This window comes from Ictalurus punctatus, chromosome 12 (genome assembly GCF_001660625.3).
Source record: "Ictalurus punctatus breed USDA103 chromosome 12, Coco_2.0, whole genome shotgun sequence".
Lineage (NCBI taxonomy): Eukaryota > Metazoa > Chordata > Actinopteri > Siluriformes > Ictaluridae > Ictalurus > Ictalurus punctatus.
In genome coordinates this window covers 7051343-7070517 of record NC_030427.2, presented here as the reverse complement: position 1 = coordinate 7070517, position 19175 = coordinate 7051343, and the positions used below count along the sequence as shown (strand labels likewise).

The 19175-nt window shown below is 37.0% G+C and overlaps 2 protein-coding genes across 2 annotated transcripts; both read left to right on the top strand.

The window, feature by feature from the left end:
- Positions 1-337: 337 nt before the first annotated feature.
- On the top strand, positions 338-4130 carry cldn10a (claudin 10a). The gene is made up of 5 exons (XM_017481076.3): positions 338-717; positions 2222-2383; positions 3274-3355; positions 3457-3561; positions 3701-4130. The coding sequence occupies exons 1-5, from the start codon at positions 498-500 to the stop codon at positions 3834-3836; spliced, it is 705 nt and encodes a 234-aa protein (XP_017336565.1). The 5' UTR covers positions 338-497; the 3' UTR covers positions 3837-4130.
- Positions 4131-11817: 7687 nt separating this feature from the next.
- On the top strand, positions 11818-13743 carry cldn10e (claudin 10e). Its single transcript, NM_001329277.1, has 5 exons — positions 11818-12437; positions 12591-12752; positions 12860-12938; positions 13106-13216; positions 13450-13743. The coding sequence occupies exons 1-5, from the start codon at positions 12206-12208 to the stop codon at positions 13625-13627; spliced, it is 762 nt and encodes a 253-aa protein (NP_001316206.1). The 5' UTR covers positions 11818-12205; the 3' UTR covers positions 13628-13743.
- Positions 13744-19175: the final 5432 nt, after the last annotated feature.

Sequence of the window (19175 nt, the reverse complement as noted above, 5' to 3'; positions counted from 1 at the left end):
AATGTCCACTGCAACATTTCAGGCCCTTTCAATAACATCTACCTCTAATGTACTCATCTGTTGACCTTTCATAGCTTACCCTTCCTCTTCAAATCATTCTTGTGGAGTGATGTGTGTGTGTGTGTGTGTGTGTGTGTGTGTGTGTGTGTGTGTGTGTGTGTGTGTGTGTGTGTGTGTGTGTGTGTGTGTGTGTGTCACTGTGTTGTGGTGAAATGGATGGTTAATGTGAATAAAAAAGGCTATTGGTCAGTTGTTGAAAAGGTTTGAGAACAAAGCCCTCCCTGTTGTATATAATGCAACCAAAAGGGACCCAGTGCTAGCCAAATTCAGTCCACAACACATCCTCCTGAAGCACATACTAGAAACACTGCTATCCTGACATGTAGTGACCATAGCCAACCCTGAGTACTGTTTCCTATAATAACTATTGACTGGCAATATTGAATCACTGATTTCAAGTGATTCGGCTTTGTTCATATTTGGACTCTGGGAAAACTATGGGAAAGATGGTTATGGAGATTGTTGCTTTGCTGCTTAGTATATCAGGCTGGGTTCTGATCTCCTCCACACTGCCCACTGACTACTGGAAAGTGTCCTCTGTGGATGGAACAGTCATCACAACAGCAACCTTTTGGTCCAATCTCTGGAAGACATGTGTGACGGATTCAACTGGAATCTCCAACTGCAAGGACTTCCCTTCCATGCTGGCTTTAGATGGTTTGTTATTTGCTCTTTTTATGGCCTTTCTTTTCCTTACTAGAGAAAAATGATTTTGTAGTGAGTTTGTGGGTAAACTAAAATTACTTTAGGTTTATGTATGCTTAGACGATCTTGTAGAGAGATGTTAACCTCTCGGGAGACTGGATTTAATTTTGTTAAGTCTTCCTCTCAGGAAGAGTAGATGACAACATTTGTTAATGGAAAAAGAGAAGCAAAGTATCAGATAGCTCTAATGTGACTTTGGCTTGAGTGATGTCCTCTCCCAGCAAAATAACCAGGGCCAAATAGCTTAATGCATCATTTTGAAAGGGCCATCACTGTGCCAAGGTTAAATTGTGCCAAATGCACTTAAAGTAACCCTAACACTAGATTAGAACATGAAGGACTTCCCAGTCTGTAGTGCTGACATACAGAAGTACAATTTCTGGAAATTGTATAAGATCAGTTAACTTTGGTAATCATTGCATTCAATATATGGGAAACATGGGTAACTATAGTAATAAACACTACAAACTCTTAATCTCAGTCTAGGAAAGCATTCTGATATGCATTAAGATACACTATGTGGCCAAAGGTTTGTGGACACCTGACCATAACACTCATGTGGTTTTTGAACATCCCATTCCAGATATAATCCTCCAGTCATTGTTATAATAACCTCTGCTCTTCTGGGAAGGCTTTCCACTAGTTCTGGAGCATGGCTGTGGGTATTTGCCCGTTTAGCCTCAGGAGCATTAGTGAGGTTGGGCACGGATGTTGGGCGAGAAGGCCTGGTGTACACGGGCATTCCAATTCATCCCAAAGGTGCGCAGTAAGGTTGAGGGCAGGGCTCAATGCAGGCCACTTGAGTTCTTCCACAACCCTGGCAAACCATGTCTTCATGGACTTCACTTGGATGGGGCAGTGATGATTTAGCGGTTAAGGCTCTGGGTTACTGATTGGCAGGTTGGGGGTTCAAGCCCCAGCACTGCCAAGCTGCCACTGTTGGGCCTTAACCCTCTCTGCTCCAGGGGGTGCTGTATCATGGCTGACCCTGTGCTCTGACCCCAGTTTCCTAACATGCTGGGGTATGTGAAGAAAAGAATTTCACTGTGCTGTAATGTATATGTGATCAATAAGGATTCATTATCATTTTCATGCTAGAACAGGTTTGGGCTAGACCCCTGAATTCAATTGAAGGGAAGTGGTAATGCTATTGCATACAAAGACATTCTAGAAATTTATATGCTACCAGCTTTGGCAACAGTTTGGGGAAGGCTCAAATATGGGTGTCATGGTAAGGTGTCCACATACTTTTGGTCATATAGTGTAGTAGTCTCTAAATGCCTACTTTTTTCTTATTCTTTACCACAGTCAGTTTATAATCCTTTACTTCAAGTCATTAAAAAATCTGTGGGACTGACTGGCACCTCTTACCTACTTTATATTACCAATCAGCCATTACTTTGATGTACACTGAAAACCTCAGTGAATTCAAGCATCTGTTGTCCTGATTGTGCAGCTTATATTCAGGTGTGTCGTGGGCTGATGATCTCTGGAGTGTGCCTGGGTTTCTTTGGGGCCATTCTGGCCCTAGTGGGAATGAAATGCACAAAGATAGGTGGCTCTGAGACTACCAAGGCCAGGATTACCTGCCTCTCTGGACTACATTTTATCCTCAGTGGTAATTGTCTAGACCTCTACTACATTTATACTACTTTTCTAATTACTACAATCAATAGACCTGGGGTCAGGAACCTATTCCTCACCAATATGTCTATAGATACTATACATCTTCATTGTCACTAGGAGAAACTTTCATCTAGAGCTTTCATAAACTTTCATATAGATGTTCAGTGTAATTTACATCATAAATTTGAATAAAACAACTCAAACAAATCAAAAGATTAGTCTGACCTACAAAATGCCACAGTAAGAATAATGATCATTGTGTAAATTAAATGGAATGAGAAATTTGCTTTAGTTGAAATTCAAGGTTCATAATAATTAATTTGCAATGAACACTGCAATATATAAAATCAAATGTAAAATGGTATTTATTCTACACTGCATAGTTACATAGTATATAGTGTACTACATAGTACAGGAAATTATTGCATAGTTTATTAAATTATTACTGTACTCTTGGGGAAAATATCCTTTACAGGATTCATTAAGGGTTGTATTCCATTCAACTCAGAAAGAGGTTACATTCAACCTCTTTTAATAGGTGAGCTGGCAAATGAATGTAAAAGTGTGATGGGTTATTCCATGATTGGGGTGTCATTTAACCTAACTTTGAAACATTAAAAAAAAAAAAATTTGAAACTAATAAAACCTGAATTTAATAATTAATAAATGTGTTAACCATTTTCAGGTAACAGTATCTTTAATGTTCTTTGCTGACAGTGGTTGTGTTTTGCTCTTAGTTGAGTAACAAGGTTGGGGTATTTTTATTTTTTTTTAGCATAGAATTAACAAATAAACTAGCATCCATGCTATTGGCATGAGGACATTTAGTTCAGTCTGTAATTTGGATAAGAATTTAATCTCTCACTGTATTTTTCTCTACAGGTGTCTGTTCATTAGCAACATGTTCACTATATGCTCACAGAATAACCTCTGAGTTTTTCGACCCTTTATTTGTGGCACAAAAGTAAGTAACTGCAGCAAAGCAATTAAACTTATTATATTAATTATAGGAATTATTATAAACATAATCTGATTATATCAGCCTAATTGTTATTATCTGTCCAGGTTTGAGCTGGGGGCTGCACTGTTTATTGGATGGGCAGGATCTGTCCTTTGCTTTTTGGGGGGCAGTATCTTCTGCTTCTCCATGACAGAGGGCTTCAGCATGAGGTACATAACTATTTATCTCAAATATTAAAAGATTGTTAATTAAATATGAAGTATTAACATTAATGAGTTTCTTTCGACTTATCATTTTACAAGTCTGTGTTACAGATGATAATGTATCACACTTTCTCCACATTTAAAGGGAATACACCTACACTGGAGTCACCTCTTTCATGAAAACTCAAAGCAAAAATGGCAAAAGTCCTGTAAGTTCTGAAAAAGGTGCCGCAGATCAAGGCTACTCTGTGAGGCAGTTTGGGAGAAATGCCTATGTGTAATATCTCTACAGGAAAGTTCTGTAAAAAACTGACCAATAAGAGCGAATGCCTATGTTATAGGCTGTAAAATGGATATGCTTTATGCACAACCATAATCACTAAGGGAAACGACCACAGATAACACATTGACCATCACTAAAGCAAGTAGATATTAAAGTGAAAATGTAATTTTGTACTTTAGCTTTAGTCTTTTTAAAAGCAAATCTACTAAGTACTATATAACTATCTAACTTTTCATACCTGTGCATTTTTAGACGTTTACAGACATAAAAGTGTTCGCATAGATTGCCAGGTCTGAAGTTACTGAAGCGTTCTTTGTAATTTTTGGGAGCGGTGGGGGATGACTGGGGGGGGGTCGGGATAATAAAAGACAGCATATAGTGAAGATGGAATGAGTCTTCTGTCTTTAATGGATGTGCCCTTTGCTGAATTGAGACCTGATAACCAACTGAATTGATGACAGACATTTATGATGTTGGTTCCTGTTATGTACCTCCGGCTCTGGAACATGCTGTCTAGATGCGGAAATTAGATCAGCCTACTCACCTTCTTTAGGACCTAGCATCTGTCTCCACCTCATGATCACTGGAAACCCTAGACTTTGACCCCTGTTTCTCGAAGATTTCTGGTGCGTTCCAGAGCTCTGCTGCGCTGGCAGCAGGACCTTTCTTTCCAACCACATGTTTCTGTGTTGGGTATTCCAGTAAACTGTAGTGTTTAGTTATGGTTGTAGTTTTTAGTTAAGTAATATAATAAAGTACATTGTACTTTTAATAAAACCTCTACTTCTGAAATTTTTGTGTATATATAGAAGATATGAGAGTTATGGCTATAAGTTATATTTGCTGGCAAGGTAATTTTACTGTTCAGTCTACTGTTTAGTACTGTTTACTCCTTTTAGCCCATGTCCTTAGTATTTGCTAGTGGTTGTGAAGTTATATAAGATTAGTTGCACGTATGGTTGTGATAATTCATTATTGTGAACATTTCTGTAAATGTATCTTTACAAAATTATACATAAAGGAAATCTTGTGATTTCATGTAATTCTCATTTACAAGCTTAGTATTTCTAATACAATTATGGGCCTAAATGTCTAAATAGATTTTAATGTTTGTACAACTTCAGTCTTAACGTTGTTGTTTATTTCTAACATCTTTCACATCCTAGTGCTTTGCTCACAGTTCCTACCATTTGGTGGATATGTTGACTTAATGAAGTAGCTAGCAACATCAGCTAATTCATGTGGGATCTGGAGAGGTCACACATTTTTAGCTGTTATAATGCATGCACTGATATAATTCACAAACTTTTCCATAGTGAATCTGAGTCTATCAATTTAATAGGGAGTTGTAAATGTCAAACAATTGATCAAATAATGTATGATTTAATTGAGCACTAAGTATTATTCAAAAGCCTTTCAAATAAAAATTTCCCACTGGACAATGCAATTCTGTGCAATATTCTTTGGATGAAGGCACCACAACAACAGTACTTTCTCAGTTCAACTGCAGTCACTTAACAGAAACATAAAATTGCATATTTGGTTTAGCTATTTAACCAACTTCAGATAATGCCTCACAACCTCCAAAAACAATCAATTCAAATAGATCACCCAATCACACATTAAGCCCTGCCACTGGTTTTGAGAGATGATATTAATAGTTAAAATTATTACTGGCATGCACAAAGGCCAGGAAATAAATAAATAGATAGATAGATAGATAGATAGATAGATAGATAGATAGAAAAACTATTAGGCTAGATAAAACTGAAATAAACAAGTAAACGCATAACAATAGGCTAGAGATAGGTTTCAGGTGTCCCACATTAATTAGCGCCTCCTCAAAAGTTCATATATATGAGTTCAGAGAACAGGGGTGTTTCACAACATCAAGTACACACAGTAAAGTCTTGTGTACTTGGGAAGTAGGAATTATCTTGCAAGAATGAACTTACCAGTACATGAAAACAGAGAACACATCTATACATATTTGAGAGAGAATTGAATATTAACAAAAAAGTTAAATTACTCAAACATTAAAACCTCTGGTAAACACCAAAAATGAATAATTAAATTACAAAAAATAAGCAAAACAGACCCATAAGATGTCTTTAAGACAAGGTATGTGTAAAATAAAGTTCATCATCAACAAGAGATGGTACCAAATTCTTTCAAAACTTGTCACAATTTTCTCTTTTTATAAAAGAGAAAATCGACTAAAATCCTGGACTTTTATAACCATTATAATATTATGACTTCCTTTTTTCAACCTTATTTTTCCTGCTATTATAAACATCCATTTTTGTTTGACACACAATAAAGTTTAAAAGTTTAATGCTTTCCTTCTCCATATAGTACATACTTTATACCCAGGATACAAGTTAGCACTGAAAAACCTTAATTTAAACAAGAGAAAATAGCCTGTAACATAGTAGAGAACGGTTTCAATCTAGAACACTACATAAATGTATTGTGAGATTTATTTTTGTAAAATTGCTTTAAATGTGTGTGATATTGGATAATTTGTTTTATGATTTATTTCTATTTCCATTTTGATTTGAATGTAATTGGGCTAGGTCTGAGAGGTGGAGCGTGTGAGGAAAAGTGGGGTGGTTGAGGAAAAAGTTTGTCTTGAGACAACCAAATAGAGCTCTGACAATAAAGCTAGTTCAGCTGTATTTTTCAGCATGCATGCCTGCATTAATCGAACCCTTCTGAAGACTGGAACTTTATAGTTTGTCCTTATTCCCTCTTACTCTGATTGACGGCAGCGGGTTAGGAAGACATACTTCGGAATGTGAGCAAAGTTTTTCGACGAGTACTACTCAGCAAACACAGAATGTTGATTTTTTGGGAACCAAATAACAATGTTCTAGGAATGTTTTATGCAGGTTCTTATTTTGTAACTAAAAACTAACCTTCCCAGAAAGTTGCAGGGAGATTTATTTTTAACAACCTAAAGAGAACCTATATAGAACATTCTCTAATGGTTATTTTTAGGTTTTATTTTTGTAACCAAATACTAACCTTCCCAAAACATTGCAGGGAGGTTTTTGTGACAATCTAAAGAGAACCTATATAGAATGTTCTCTAATGGTTATTTTTAGGTCAATTTAGAGAATTGAAATTTCCTCCAAGCACTGGCCGATCCAGGGGTGGGGCCAGAGGGGCATTGAAATCTGATTGGCCCCTGAAGTGTCCCTGTCCTGTCAATCTTCGCTGATCTACGTCAGAGCATGCCATCAGCTGAGTTGGTTTGTTTGGAATTCAACTCGCATAACCGTTTCTTTCTACTGCATCTGATCATGGCAGGTGTACAGTGTTCTTGCAATTTTTTTATCTATGAAAAGGTTTCCATGATTTAAAAAAAAAAAAAGATAAATACTGTTTAGAATGATCTGAGATTCATGGCTTGTAATTTTATGTAAACAATGGATCAACAAAAACATGGATTGTGTGCTGATTATTTATTTATATAGACTGATTTGTTTTATTTATCATTAATGATGCATGAATGTACATATATTAAACATAAATCATGAAAATTGAGGGTAAGAGAACATTAGGGGAACGTTAAGAGAATGTTAGAGGAACATTAAGAAAACATTATGGGAAAATTAAGAGAACGTTAGGGAACGTTAGGGGAATGATCCGCAAACCCCAAAACAATGATCTATTTCCATAACTAAATCTTTCCTTGCTAGTTAGTTTTTGATTCCCAGAATGTTCTAGGAAGCAAAAATGTTAGCTAGGTACACGCGATGGATGCAGCATTATGATGTCGAGGACACAGCTATTAAGTTCAAGTGTTAAACCCATAGATACATAGATGCTGCATTGGCCACTGAATCATACGTCAACGACGCTGCCATATTGATCCAGGCAACTTGTCGAATCTCATAACTGGATTGGTGATAAGATGCTTGACTCATGTGGAGCTTGGGGCTGTACAAACTGTCACACAATCCAAACCAGATCTTGGGGAATTACCTTTCACAGGTAAGACTGAACAGTTGCTTCTGGCTGTATTTGGTTATTATAACATTATGTTGACAGATAACTAGTTGGCCACCAGAACCAGACTACTAATAGCTAGCGATAATGGTAGTTACATTACATTACATTACATTTATTCACTTAGCAGACGCTTTTATCCAAAGCGACTTACAAATGAGAAAGAACGCTTTCAAAGTTACCTTTGAAAGCGGAGACTTTATAAAAAATCATATAAAGTTTATTTATTTATTTATTATATACTATATAATAGTTAGAATATTTATATTATAGTTTATATTATAAACTAAATTGCTCAAATTTAGAGATTTTCATCTATATTGCCGTTTTTCTCCAAAACTTTCTCCAAGACTTTTATGACAAGCTACTCGTTTCGGCTGAGCAACTAACATATTGTGAATCTTACTGTAGTAACAGTAACATAGTAACAGTAAGCTATGTGTGTGCATGCATTCTCTCATGATCATCCATTAAGGGGTGAAATGGTTAGGAATCAGTTCACTATAAGTTTGTTTTGTTTTGTTTTGAGTGAAATGGTGTATCATACAAAAACTTTTTATAAATATATTCTTTTTGTTCTTCTTTTCTAAATTGTTCACTACCAACCATTGTGTAAGATGCAACCCTTTAGTCATGACTCATGAATGTCTGTTTTATCCGTGTATAATTTAGGTTGGTAATAAATAAAGTAGAATTAGTGCAAAAGAGAGAATTTGTTTTGCACTCAGATTTCATTTAACACTGGTGATGTCATGAGTAAGAGAAAGGGAACTGACAAGAAAAGACAAGTAATTTGATGAGTAGTTCAGAAAGTACGTAATGCAGTGGCCAAGAAGTGCAAAACAAAACACAAATATAATACAAAACAAAATAACAATTCCGAAAACAAAATAAGAAATTCAGAAATAAAACAACAAATTATAAACACAATGACAATCTGAAAACACATTAACAAGTCGGACAAAACGGAAAAGGTGGGTATATTTTGCGAATGGATTACTTACTGCTGACTGCACGACACATCTGTCAATCAAGATATTGAGGAAGTAAACAATTGTAAACAACTTTTTCTTGTACATCAGTCTAGTGGTTTTCAAAGTGGGGGCCACCAGGGGGCGCCCGGGGGGCCTCAACAATTTGGTGTGAAAAATAAATAAATACATGATGTTTTCTTTCTCACTCTCAGACAACCCCACACACACACACACACACACGCACACACACACACACACACACACACACACACACACACACACACACAATCAATTCCTAATGTAATGTAATGTAAAGATGTAAGATGTAATTATTAATAAAAAACGAGGATATATTCAGAAGTCTGTATTTTTAATGTGTTTTAAAGACATCTTGCAAAAGGGGGGCCTCGGGCAAATGTTAATGCCATTTGGCGGGCCTCGCCCTGGAAAAGTTTGGGAACCCCTGAATTAAAGCATTTAAAGTGCTGTGTTCATGCACAACCACCTCCACACCCCCATCCCCATCCCCATCATGCACTATCTGCAATGAAGAATTTGCATACCATCAAAGCAGTTCTAGCCTGAAATGCCACCTGAAGTCAAAACATGTTTTAGCAAGCTGTACAGTTAGCACAACCCTGGCGGCTACAGTCAACACACTCTACCAAACCACACTGATCGAGAGCAAGAAGCACAGAATTATTAAGTCTACATCAGGAAAACTAACAAATGTGATAGCTAAATGGATTGCTGTTGACTATAGGCCTGTTAATATGGTGATTAGATGAATAATTAGATGAATTAATTGGCAAATCATGTAATTAATTCGATTAAAATTGTAATTAATTTACAGCCCTAAATATAAGCATAATAAATCATACAAATGAACATTATTTTACAGTAATTATGTTTATGATTGACATACAATAGCTTATGCTTGTCAATGAGGTCTAATATATTACTACATTTGAAGAGTTCTTAAAATCTGCAGAGTTTAGCTTTAACCTCCAAACTTAACTGCCTGTAATTTTCCAGTAATCCTGAAGACCTTAGTTAGCTTGTTCAGGTGTGTTTGATTAGGGTTGGAGCTAAACTCTGCAGGACAGTAGACCTCAAGGGCCAGATTTGAAGAACTAGTTTGATGTATCATGTTGATACAGGTCTTCAGTTGGTATGCGTGAACAGATTTTATCCAAATATGGAATCACAGTGTTCAGTTGGATGTTTTACAAATGAACAGTGTCATAAACAGAGCTGTGATGTTGTTTCTCCTGTGATAAAAGCAGTGAGAGTCTTCCGAGTTGTAGTCACGTACTGCCATTATAGATTGATACTAAAAGTGGAACTGTGCACAATCTTGAGCAGTACATTTGGAATGTGCAAGTTGTTTATATATGTTCATGTACCTTGTAATGTGCTCTAGAAATCAGTTCTTGTTCCGAGGATTTCAGACCATCCTAAGCCGAGATGCCAGTACGTTCGCCTCCCACCTCCAGGGTCGGGGGTTCGATTCCCACCGTGGCCCTGTGTGTGCGGAGTTTGCATGTTCTCCCCGTGCTGCGGGGGTTTCCTCCGGGTACTCCGGTTTCCTCCCCCAGTCCAAAGACATGCATGGTAGGCTGATTGGCGTGTCCAAAGTGTCCGTAGTGTATGAATGGGTGTGTGAGTGTGTATGTGATTGTGCCCTGCGATGGATTGGCGCCCTGTCCAGGATGTGCCCCGCCTTGTGCCCCATGCTCCCTGGGATAGGCTCCAGGTTCCCCCGCGACCCTGTAGGAAGGATAAGTGGTATAGAAGATGGACGGATGGATGGAAATAAATAATTTGTGGTTTTGCAATGCCAATACATAGAGGTAAAAAAAAAAAAAGTAGGAAAATTAAAAATGGCGGAGCAACCTGTATTGGACCACTTGAGATGGAATGACCGTTAAGTTGTTACTTTGAATTTAAAATAATTATAACAGCAGCAACAACAAAACATAATCATTGAAGAAAATTTTATGACTATAAGATATGGCAAGAAACATATTTTCTAAACATTTTCTGAACTTGAAAAATAGTTTGTTTATATGAGTGTCAGACCACTGAAATTATCATTTTCCTTAAAAATCCTCAAAGGGGAAAGCTGCCTTTGAATCATTTATTTAGTAATATATCTAAAATGTGTAAATCCAGTCATATTGAACTATTTTTGATTTACTTGAACTGCAAATTAAAGATCAATTTCTTTATTATTCATATTGTTATTTCTTTATTCTTTATTACTAGCATGTCTTAAAGTTGATCATTACAGTTTACTTCTTGTTGGTTCTCGAATTTGGGTAATTTCTGAGGCAGTATGACTAATAAAAGCATTAATACTGAAAAAAAAAAATACATACTCACCTGTAGATGATAAACAAGGATGACTTTCTTAGTCTTAAGCCATGTTTTGGTTTGACAAGGTGCTAATATCAAAACATCAAAGGCAGAGGAGATATTACTAGTTTACATACAAAGTTCTAACCCATGTCCAATTAAACATCTCCAACATACATACACACAAAACATTGCAAAATTAATACTGTAATGTCTTTTTTAAATCTGAGACAATATTTTAAGTAAATAAAGACCTTTCTCTTGTTTGTAATTCTTCTCAGCCTTTATCGTCACTTAATCCATATAAACACTGAGATTTCGCTTTAATTTATATCTTCAGATTGTTAGGAGTAGACAAATTGTCAAGGGAGACAGCTTACATTAGTGCAAAAAATCTGTGAAATATTTGGATGCTTCTGTTGTCATAATAAATACACATTCTTTTTTCCCCTTTAAAAAAGTTTCATGTTTTCCTACTTATAGTACTGATTCATAGCAGAACACCCTGTGCTGACAGATTAAGTCATAATTGTATTCCTTTTGACTCAGATAGGATTTTCTTCTCTTGATAGACAAACGTTTCCTAAGTCAGGTACAATGTGTTAGTCAAGCAGAAATTTGAGCTACATGTCTAGGTAAGCACTTTATCAGTTCTCTGTGCCTCACTTATCAGTCCATCTCTGAGAATGTACACTAAGACTCACTCACATTGACAACAAGAAGGACACATTGTCTCCTGCGCCAGTTCTCTACTGTTGGTTTGCAGAAAAGCAACAAAAAAAAAAAGGATTTAGATTAATTGTGACCATGTGAGGGGAAGACTAGTTAAAAACTTGTTGAAAACTCCTAAAAGGACTAATTTTAGTAAAAGGTTAAAAACTAGACAGGCGCATGTGCAGTAAATTCAGACAAAATAGGTTTGAGGAAGAAAAAATGGATTGCTAAAGAGGTACAGACAGGCAGACAACAAGGGGAAAAAAAATCAGACATCAGTATCTGAGAGTAGAGTAGTGAACTGAATATGGAGGTCCGTGAAACGCAGATCTGGGGATTTTTACTGACCGTATTGGGATGGATTTTCATTGCTTGCTCTTTGGCAATGGAGGGCTGGAAGGTGGCCGCTGCTGGCGGCCAGGGAGGCAGCTCTGTCGTCTACATTACTTGGTATTGGTCCAGTCTGTGGCGGACCTGCACCACTTCCTCTAATGCTGTCTCCAACTGCTATGACTTTCCCGTGCTCTGGTCCGTGGAAAGTAAGTACAGGCAAAAGTCTATCTAATAACACTTAGACCAATTACTGCTGCTGTGGTGGTGTGCATATTTCTCTGTTTTATTGACAAATCGCCAAATAATGACGTGTGCTGTATCAAGAAAGCTATTCAACTTAATAAACTTTATATGTCCAGATAATGTCCAGATTGTGAGGGCACTACTAATGGGTGGAGTAGCCATTGGCATTTTGGGGTTCATTCTGAGCCTGGTAGGGATGGAATGCACTTACATAGGAGGCAAAGAGAAGGAGAAGAACAGAGCCATCTTCATAGGAAGCCTCTGTCATACTACCAGTGGTACTGAGATTCATTTTTTAAATTACTATTATATGTTTGACCTTGACAGTAAGTCCCTCAAAAGTGAAATTAACCACTTTGTTTCTCTTCAATCTCTCATCTTAAAGGTTTGTTATCTGCAGCAGGGTATGCTGTCTATGCTCGCAACATTACAGCAGAATTCTTCAATCCTAGTTTTGAATTAAAGTAAGCACTTTATAAGCATTTGATTAAATAATCAAATAATCAGGATTATCAGTGAAGTACTACTATGGTTCTGCAAACTTTTTTTCGTCTTGTAATTTGTGATATATCATTAATTAACTGAGTTGGAGAACAATGTGGTTTTGTCTTGCTTCTCTGTCTAATTTCAGGTTTGATCTGGGCACACCATTGTTTGTTGGATGGGCTGGAAGTATATTTCAATTTACTGGAGGGCTCTTGTACATGATATCAATTTATAAGCTCTGGTCTCTGGACAGGAGGTGAGTTCACATTTAGATCATGTATTGCATTCTTTCCACTGACCAGAACAGGAGAATCTTACTGAACTGTTCAACTGTATAAAACTGCCCAGTTTAACATTTTCCCTGCTCCAGCTTTTGAAGGATTTATATATGGCAAATCAAGTGTGCTAAAACAGGGAAATACTACAGGTCCATAGGCTTACTTTGCATGATATTCAGATTCTAACGATGCTTAATAAAAATCTCTAAAGGACAATTGAGGATACAGTTCCTGCTGAAGAAGCCGTAGCCCTGCATTCCATTCCCACAAATATCTCCAACTCCTCTGACCTTCCCTCCAAGGTGTCTACTGTGTCTGAGCTCTCCTTAAAGTCATCTTCCACTTTGTCCAGTGTCTCACATAAGTCTCACCATCTTTCCAAAGCCTGATGTTTTTCAAAACCTATCATGGGACTCGATATGATTGGGACATTCTTGAACCTCTACATCATCAGAAAGTGGAAAATATGTGCATATGTCTATGTCTGTCTGTCTGTCTGTCTCTCTCTCTCTCTCTCTCACTCACACACACACACACACAGACACACACACACACACACACACACACACACACACACACACACACACAACTTTAAAACCCTACATATGTAAAGCCTAGTGTGAGAGTTGAATAAAAAGAACAAAATTCAGATGAGTGCTGATTAATGAAGTGCAGGTATAACATTTGCCTTATGAACTGATGAATGTATTACATATATAAACTGTGGAAGTAATTTGTTTAAGGTTAAAGTAATCAGCAATGTGGGTCAAAGAGACCATGTGAACTGAACTTAGTCATCTAAACTATGCTTAACTACAATATTCTTCAGGGCATGTTTATCATCAATCTAATCCATATTTCATCGTGAATAATGTGGTGATGTCATACATAAATACAACTGTATTAAATGAAAGATACAATATATATTATTATATCTTACAATGTGTGTAAGACCACATGGTCTACACAGGAGACCTTTTGCCTTTGTACCCACCAACTCATTCTGAGGAAAGTAATTAACCTACAATTCACTAGGGTGATCTCCATAATGCCGTAAAATACACTGTGTCACTTCCATTTGGTTCTCTGTCATGATACACTTCACAAAGGGTCAGAGGTATAAAAAGGTATGCATTGTACAATACATTAGGCTTTACCACCAGAGATGCTTTACCATCACGAATCCAGATGCTTTACCATCACGCATCCTATACCTGTGACTCTGTCCATCAGCTTTATAACTACATTCTTTATTTCTATTTTCTACATATCGTGCATTTGTGTTTTGTAATATAAACCCATCGATTACTGTATCTTTAAATACTCAGTAGTTTTTCTGCAAGAAAGGATGGTCCATAAAATGTGCATGACTTGTATGATTTATATGGTTACTAGAAATAGTTTCCTAGCTAAAGCTAAAACAGCTCAATGAGGAGAATTGCATTATGGGTATTTTAGTGACATCATATGATCATATCATGTGATGTCACATGCACCCCAAATTAAGTAGAATCACAAAAGTACCACAAGATAGACTTGTGACATAACAAAACACTCAGCTCAATGAGGAGAATTGTTTTATGGGTATTCTAGTGACGTCACACCATTTAAAAATTCATAAAGTCATTACTACTAAATATTGGTGGTGTGTATGCTTCTGTGGTGGTCTTATTCCAAGTTAACTTTGTTACAGTATTAAATAAAAATCTAGAATTATTTTTGTTATCTTCTACTATGGTGGAGAGATATGCAAATTCATAAAGAAATTCAGAATACAGCACTGGGGGTTTGTAAATATTAATTAATGGAATTGACTGGGTACGCTTATTTTTTTGTGGCCTAGAAATAAATATAAATGCAACACCTTCTCCTCTGCCAGATAGATGAGGGTGATGTAAATAACTGTATATGTACTGTATAAATATAAATATTGTATATTTATATCTATTACTTAAGTAATAGATATCAAATCTAAGAGATCTAATATTCAAAAGTTCTAGCTTCAGATCAAATGTGCTGGCTGGTATTTAGTATGAAATACTTTGTTAATTAGGTTACTAAATCAAATTTTCTGCATATTTCTACATTTATGTTTAGCTCAGGGTACAAACACAGTCTCAATATGGTGGAATTTACACACCTCTACAATGTTAGTCTGATTGACAAAGGCATATATCATTAGCTCTTACATGAAAGCTACCTTTGAAAAGCTATGCTTCCTAAGACCTAAGATAACCTCCTATGTCAGGTGCCCTGGCTCTTGGTAAACACTTATCTAGTGCTCCTGGTGCCCCTAAAGTCCTAGCTAATTTCATGTGCCACTCCTATAACCAGAGGTCTTTCAGGCATGTCAGTGGGTGCCAAACCTGTTTGACAGGGGAAGCATTGAGGAGTGGTGTTCTGTGGGGGAACCTTAGCGTTAGCTTTGGCTTAGAGATTATGCCACCTAGTCATCATCCAACAGAGGGCTATAATGCTAGAGTTGGTGCTATATCTGCCTAAGGCATCCAGACTTTCCCTTACCAAAACTATGCTGCTCCTACTGTTGCTACCTCTTTCTAGCATCTGGATACACATCTCTAATGCTGCAATGTCTTTGTCAGAGAGCTAACTAATGTACACTTATTACAAATAAATATTACAATATTACATATTGTAGTTATATTGTAGTTAAATATTACATATCAAACTACTAAAGATAGAAGAAGAATAACTAAACGTCAGTATTGAACTCAATACTGAGCAAGTTGAATGTTTGCCATGTTAAGCATACTTTAGTCAAAGTTTTGTTGAGATGATTTTAGGCAGATCTGATGTGGATGGCCTCCACTTTGCTGTATTAAGATATCTGATCGTGTGGAGTTTTTGGCTTATGGCAAATGGCCCGCTCTAGCTATCTTGCAGACATATTCAGTAAGACAAAGAATTTGACAAAGCAATGCAATCACCAAAGACTTTCGAAAGAAAACGATCTCTTTGGAACATGCCTCCTCTTGAATCAGTAACATGTTTGAGCAACACATGCATTCATAGCAGAAAGAAAGCTGGATTTCAGCATCATTAAAGATCACGTAACTGTGCATCTCTCAAAAATTTGACAGATATTTCCCTGCACAAAGGATCAAGCCGCTTCTTACCAGTGGATTAAAAACTCCTTCACTGAGAACACTGAAATGAAGCTTCCAGCTGCTTCCCCATTAAAACTCTTGAAAAAGCTCATAGACATATCATCGAATAGCAGTCTGAGAGCTCATTTTCTAGAAGTCCAGTCTGAGACTGCTCAAGAGTACTCAATGTCACAATGACCTTTGAAGATGACGTGTTACCTTGTCAAAAATCTCTCCACACACTGAACACATTATAATGAAACACTAAGTAGATTCTGTAATAATTACGTTCCTAAAAATATTTTAAGTAACAAATTGTATTATAACTTTAAGCAGTCTTTTGCATTCGTCAGAAGAGTAGCTATGTTCTTTAAAATAGTATGTTTATGTTCTTTAAAAGATTCAAAAACAGCTGCCAATTTAGGAAAAGACCTTTTCTTCAGATAGTCTGCGTTATGATTACATAGATTAAATTAGACACTAGCAAAAAGCATGCTTTCTGTCATTAATCATTATTACAACAACAGTACAATATGGAAAACATCATGGGCAATGTAGGTGGGCCCTCGAATATTGCATCGGAACAATGAACAATGGTGCTCCCAAGGGCTATGTGCTCAGTCCACTGCTGCTGACTCACCACAGATAAAACCACTTTGCCATATTTGCTGATGTGGGCCTCATTATCAAAAATGACAAGTCAGCATACAGGGAAGGGGTGGATCAACCTGCAGACTGGTGCAGAGACAACAATCTATCTTTTAATGTTGATAAAACAACTCCACTGCACATGAAATGTGTGATTGGGGAGAGAGTCAAGAGCTTCATGTTTCTTGGTGTTCACACCATGGGCAACCTCATCTGGACCCTTAAAAGAGTGGCAGAGCTAGGAATTATTTTGTGAGCTGGGGTTATTACTAAATAACACCACATGATCGGAACAATTACACTGCATTCCAGACAGTAGGATGAGTGCTGAATTTGTTATTTAACCATTATGTTATACAATGGGAGAATAAGTACTGAACATTTTTTTCAGTAAATATATTTCAAACGAAGCTATTCACATAAAATTTTCACCAGACTTTGGTATTAACTCAAGAGATCCACACATATAAAGAAATCCAAACATTAACGTTCATAAATGAAGTTATGTGTAATAAAGCGGAATGACACGGGAAAAAAGTACTGAACACGCTAACTGAAACGTATTTAATACTTAGTGGAGAAGCTTCAAGACTGTATGAAGAAATTAATCGGCCGCAGTATTCAGGTGTGATTTTGGCCCGTTCTTCTAAACATATTGTCTTTAAATCTTGTCCAATTGGATTCGAGTCAGGTGATTGACTGGGCCATTCTAACAGCTTGATTTTTTTCTCTGAGACCAATTGAGAGTTTCCTTTGCTGTATGCTTTGGATCGTTGTCCTGCTGGAAGTCCACCCACATCTCATCTTCATCATCCTGGTGGATGGCAGCAGATTCTTCTCAAGATTATCCCGGTAAAGGGCTCCATTCATCGTTCCTTCAGTTATATGAAGTCTGTCAGTACCATGTGATGATAAACAGCCCCACACCATGATGCTTCACCTCCAAACTTCACTGTTGGTGTAATGTTTTTAGGATGATGTGCAGTGACATTTCTTCTCCAAACATGGTGTGTATTATGACAGCCAAAAGACAACAGGCTGCTCCTCACAGAACACGCAATTAAAAAGACATTGCATGCAAATATTTCATCATAACGTGTAAATTTTTATTCTCGCTAGTGGCAAAAATGTCATTCACAAAAATGTAATTTGCACAGTCAAGCCCTGCAAAAGTTAAATTTCTTTGGTTTAAAAAAGAAAAATTTCAATCCTGATAGTATTCCAATTTTTCTTGTATTTATGCATTTATTTATTTATTTATTTATTTATTTATTACAAAATGTAGCTGTAATCTGATTACTTTGTTTTCTAACCTAACTGTAACCGATTACAGTTACCCGTTTTTTGTATCCTGATTACATAACATGTAACATGTACTCATGTACATGTTAACATGTAACATGTAACATGTAACATGTACATAACTGTAACATGTACTCAGTTACTCCCCAAGACTGCTTTTAATGTCCTTCTTTGAAGCAGTCTGTGATTGTGCTCTGTGAAAGGCTGTTGAAGTTTTGCTGTGGCCATCCCAGCTGCTGTGTCTGTGCTGAGATCTCTGCAATGTGCAGAGCTACACAATTGCACCTATATACCATGCCATCTACAGTACCTCTTTGCAGTACCTGCAAAAGAATGGAGACCAGCTACATGCAGGTTGTGGCCCAAACTCCCCCACCCTGTGGGCTCACCTGAAAGAGGCCTCATCCTTACATTCCTGATATTCAGCTCCGGGAGGTCCCTGGCTCACCTGTCATATGTGGACATGCAAACCAATATTTCCATTGCAACTTTTCTGGTGCAGCATACATGATCTGTGGCATAAGCAAGCTATCAGAGACTGGCAGAGAGGATTTGAACCTGTGTGACATGAGGCGTTGTACTGGGCTGGTCCAGCTGTACTGTTGTACTGTACTGGTCCAGCCTTTCTCTTGTCAATGAGGTCTAAAATGTAAGTAATTTGATATTGGCAACAGTGAAGCATGATCTATTACAGGGTTCTTAAAATCCAGTTTCTTAAAATATCTTCAACCTCCAAATATACCTGTCTGTAATTTTCTAGTAATCCTGAAGACTTTGGTTAGCCTGTTCAGGTGTGTTTGATTAGAGTCAAAACTCTGCAGGACAGTGGACCTTGAGGGCCAAATTTGAAGAACTGACCTGATCTATCATGTTGGAACAG

Bases quoted from the DNA above. Each gene is read 5' to 3' on its own strand.
- cldn10a (XM_017481076.3), top strand. From the start codon at position 498: ATGGGAAAGATGGTTATGGAGATTGTTGCTTTGCTGCTTAGTATATCA. The intron at 2,384-3,273 runs GTAATTGTCTAG...TTTTCTCTACAG, and splicing joins ACTACATTTTATCCTCAGTG to GTGTCTGTTCATTAGCAACA. The intron at 3,562-3,700 runs GTACATAACTAT...CCACATTTAAAG, and splicing joins ACAGAGGGCTTCAGCATGAG to GGAATACACCTACACTGGAG.
- cldn10e (NM_001329277.1), top strand. From the start codon at position 12,206: ATGGAGGTCCGTGAAACGCAGATCTGGGGATTTTTACTGACCGTATTG. The intron at 12,438-12,590 runs GTAAGTACAGGC...TTATATGTCCAG, and splicing joins CGTGCTCTGGTCCGTGGAAA to ATAATGTCCAGATTGTGAGG. The intron at 13,217-13,449 runs GTGAGTTCACAT...AAATCTCTAAAG, and splicing joins CTCTGGTCTCTGGACAGGAG to GACAATTGAGGATACAGTTC.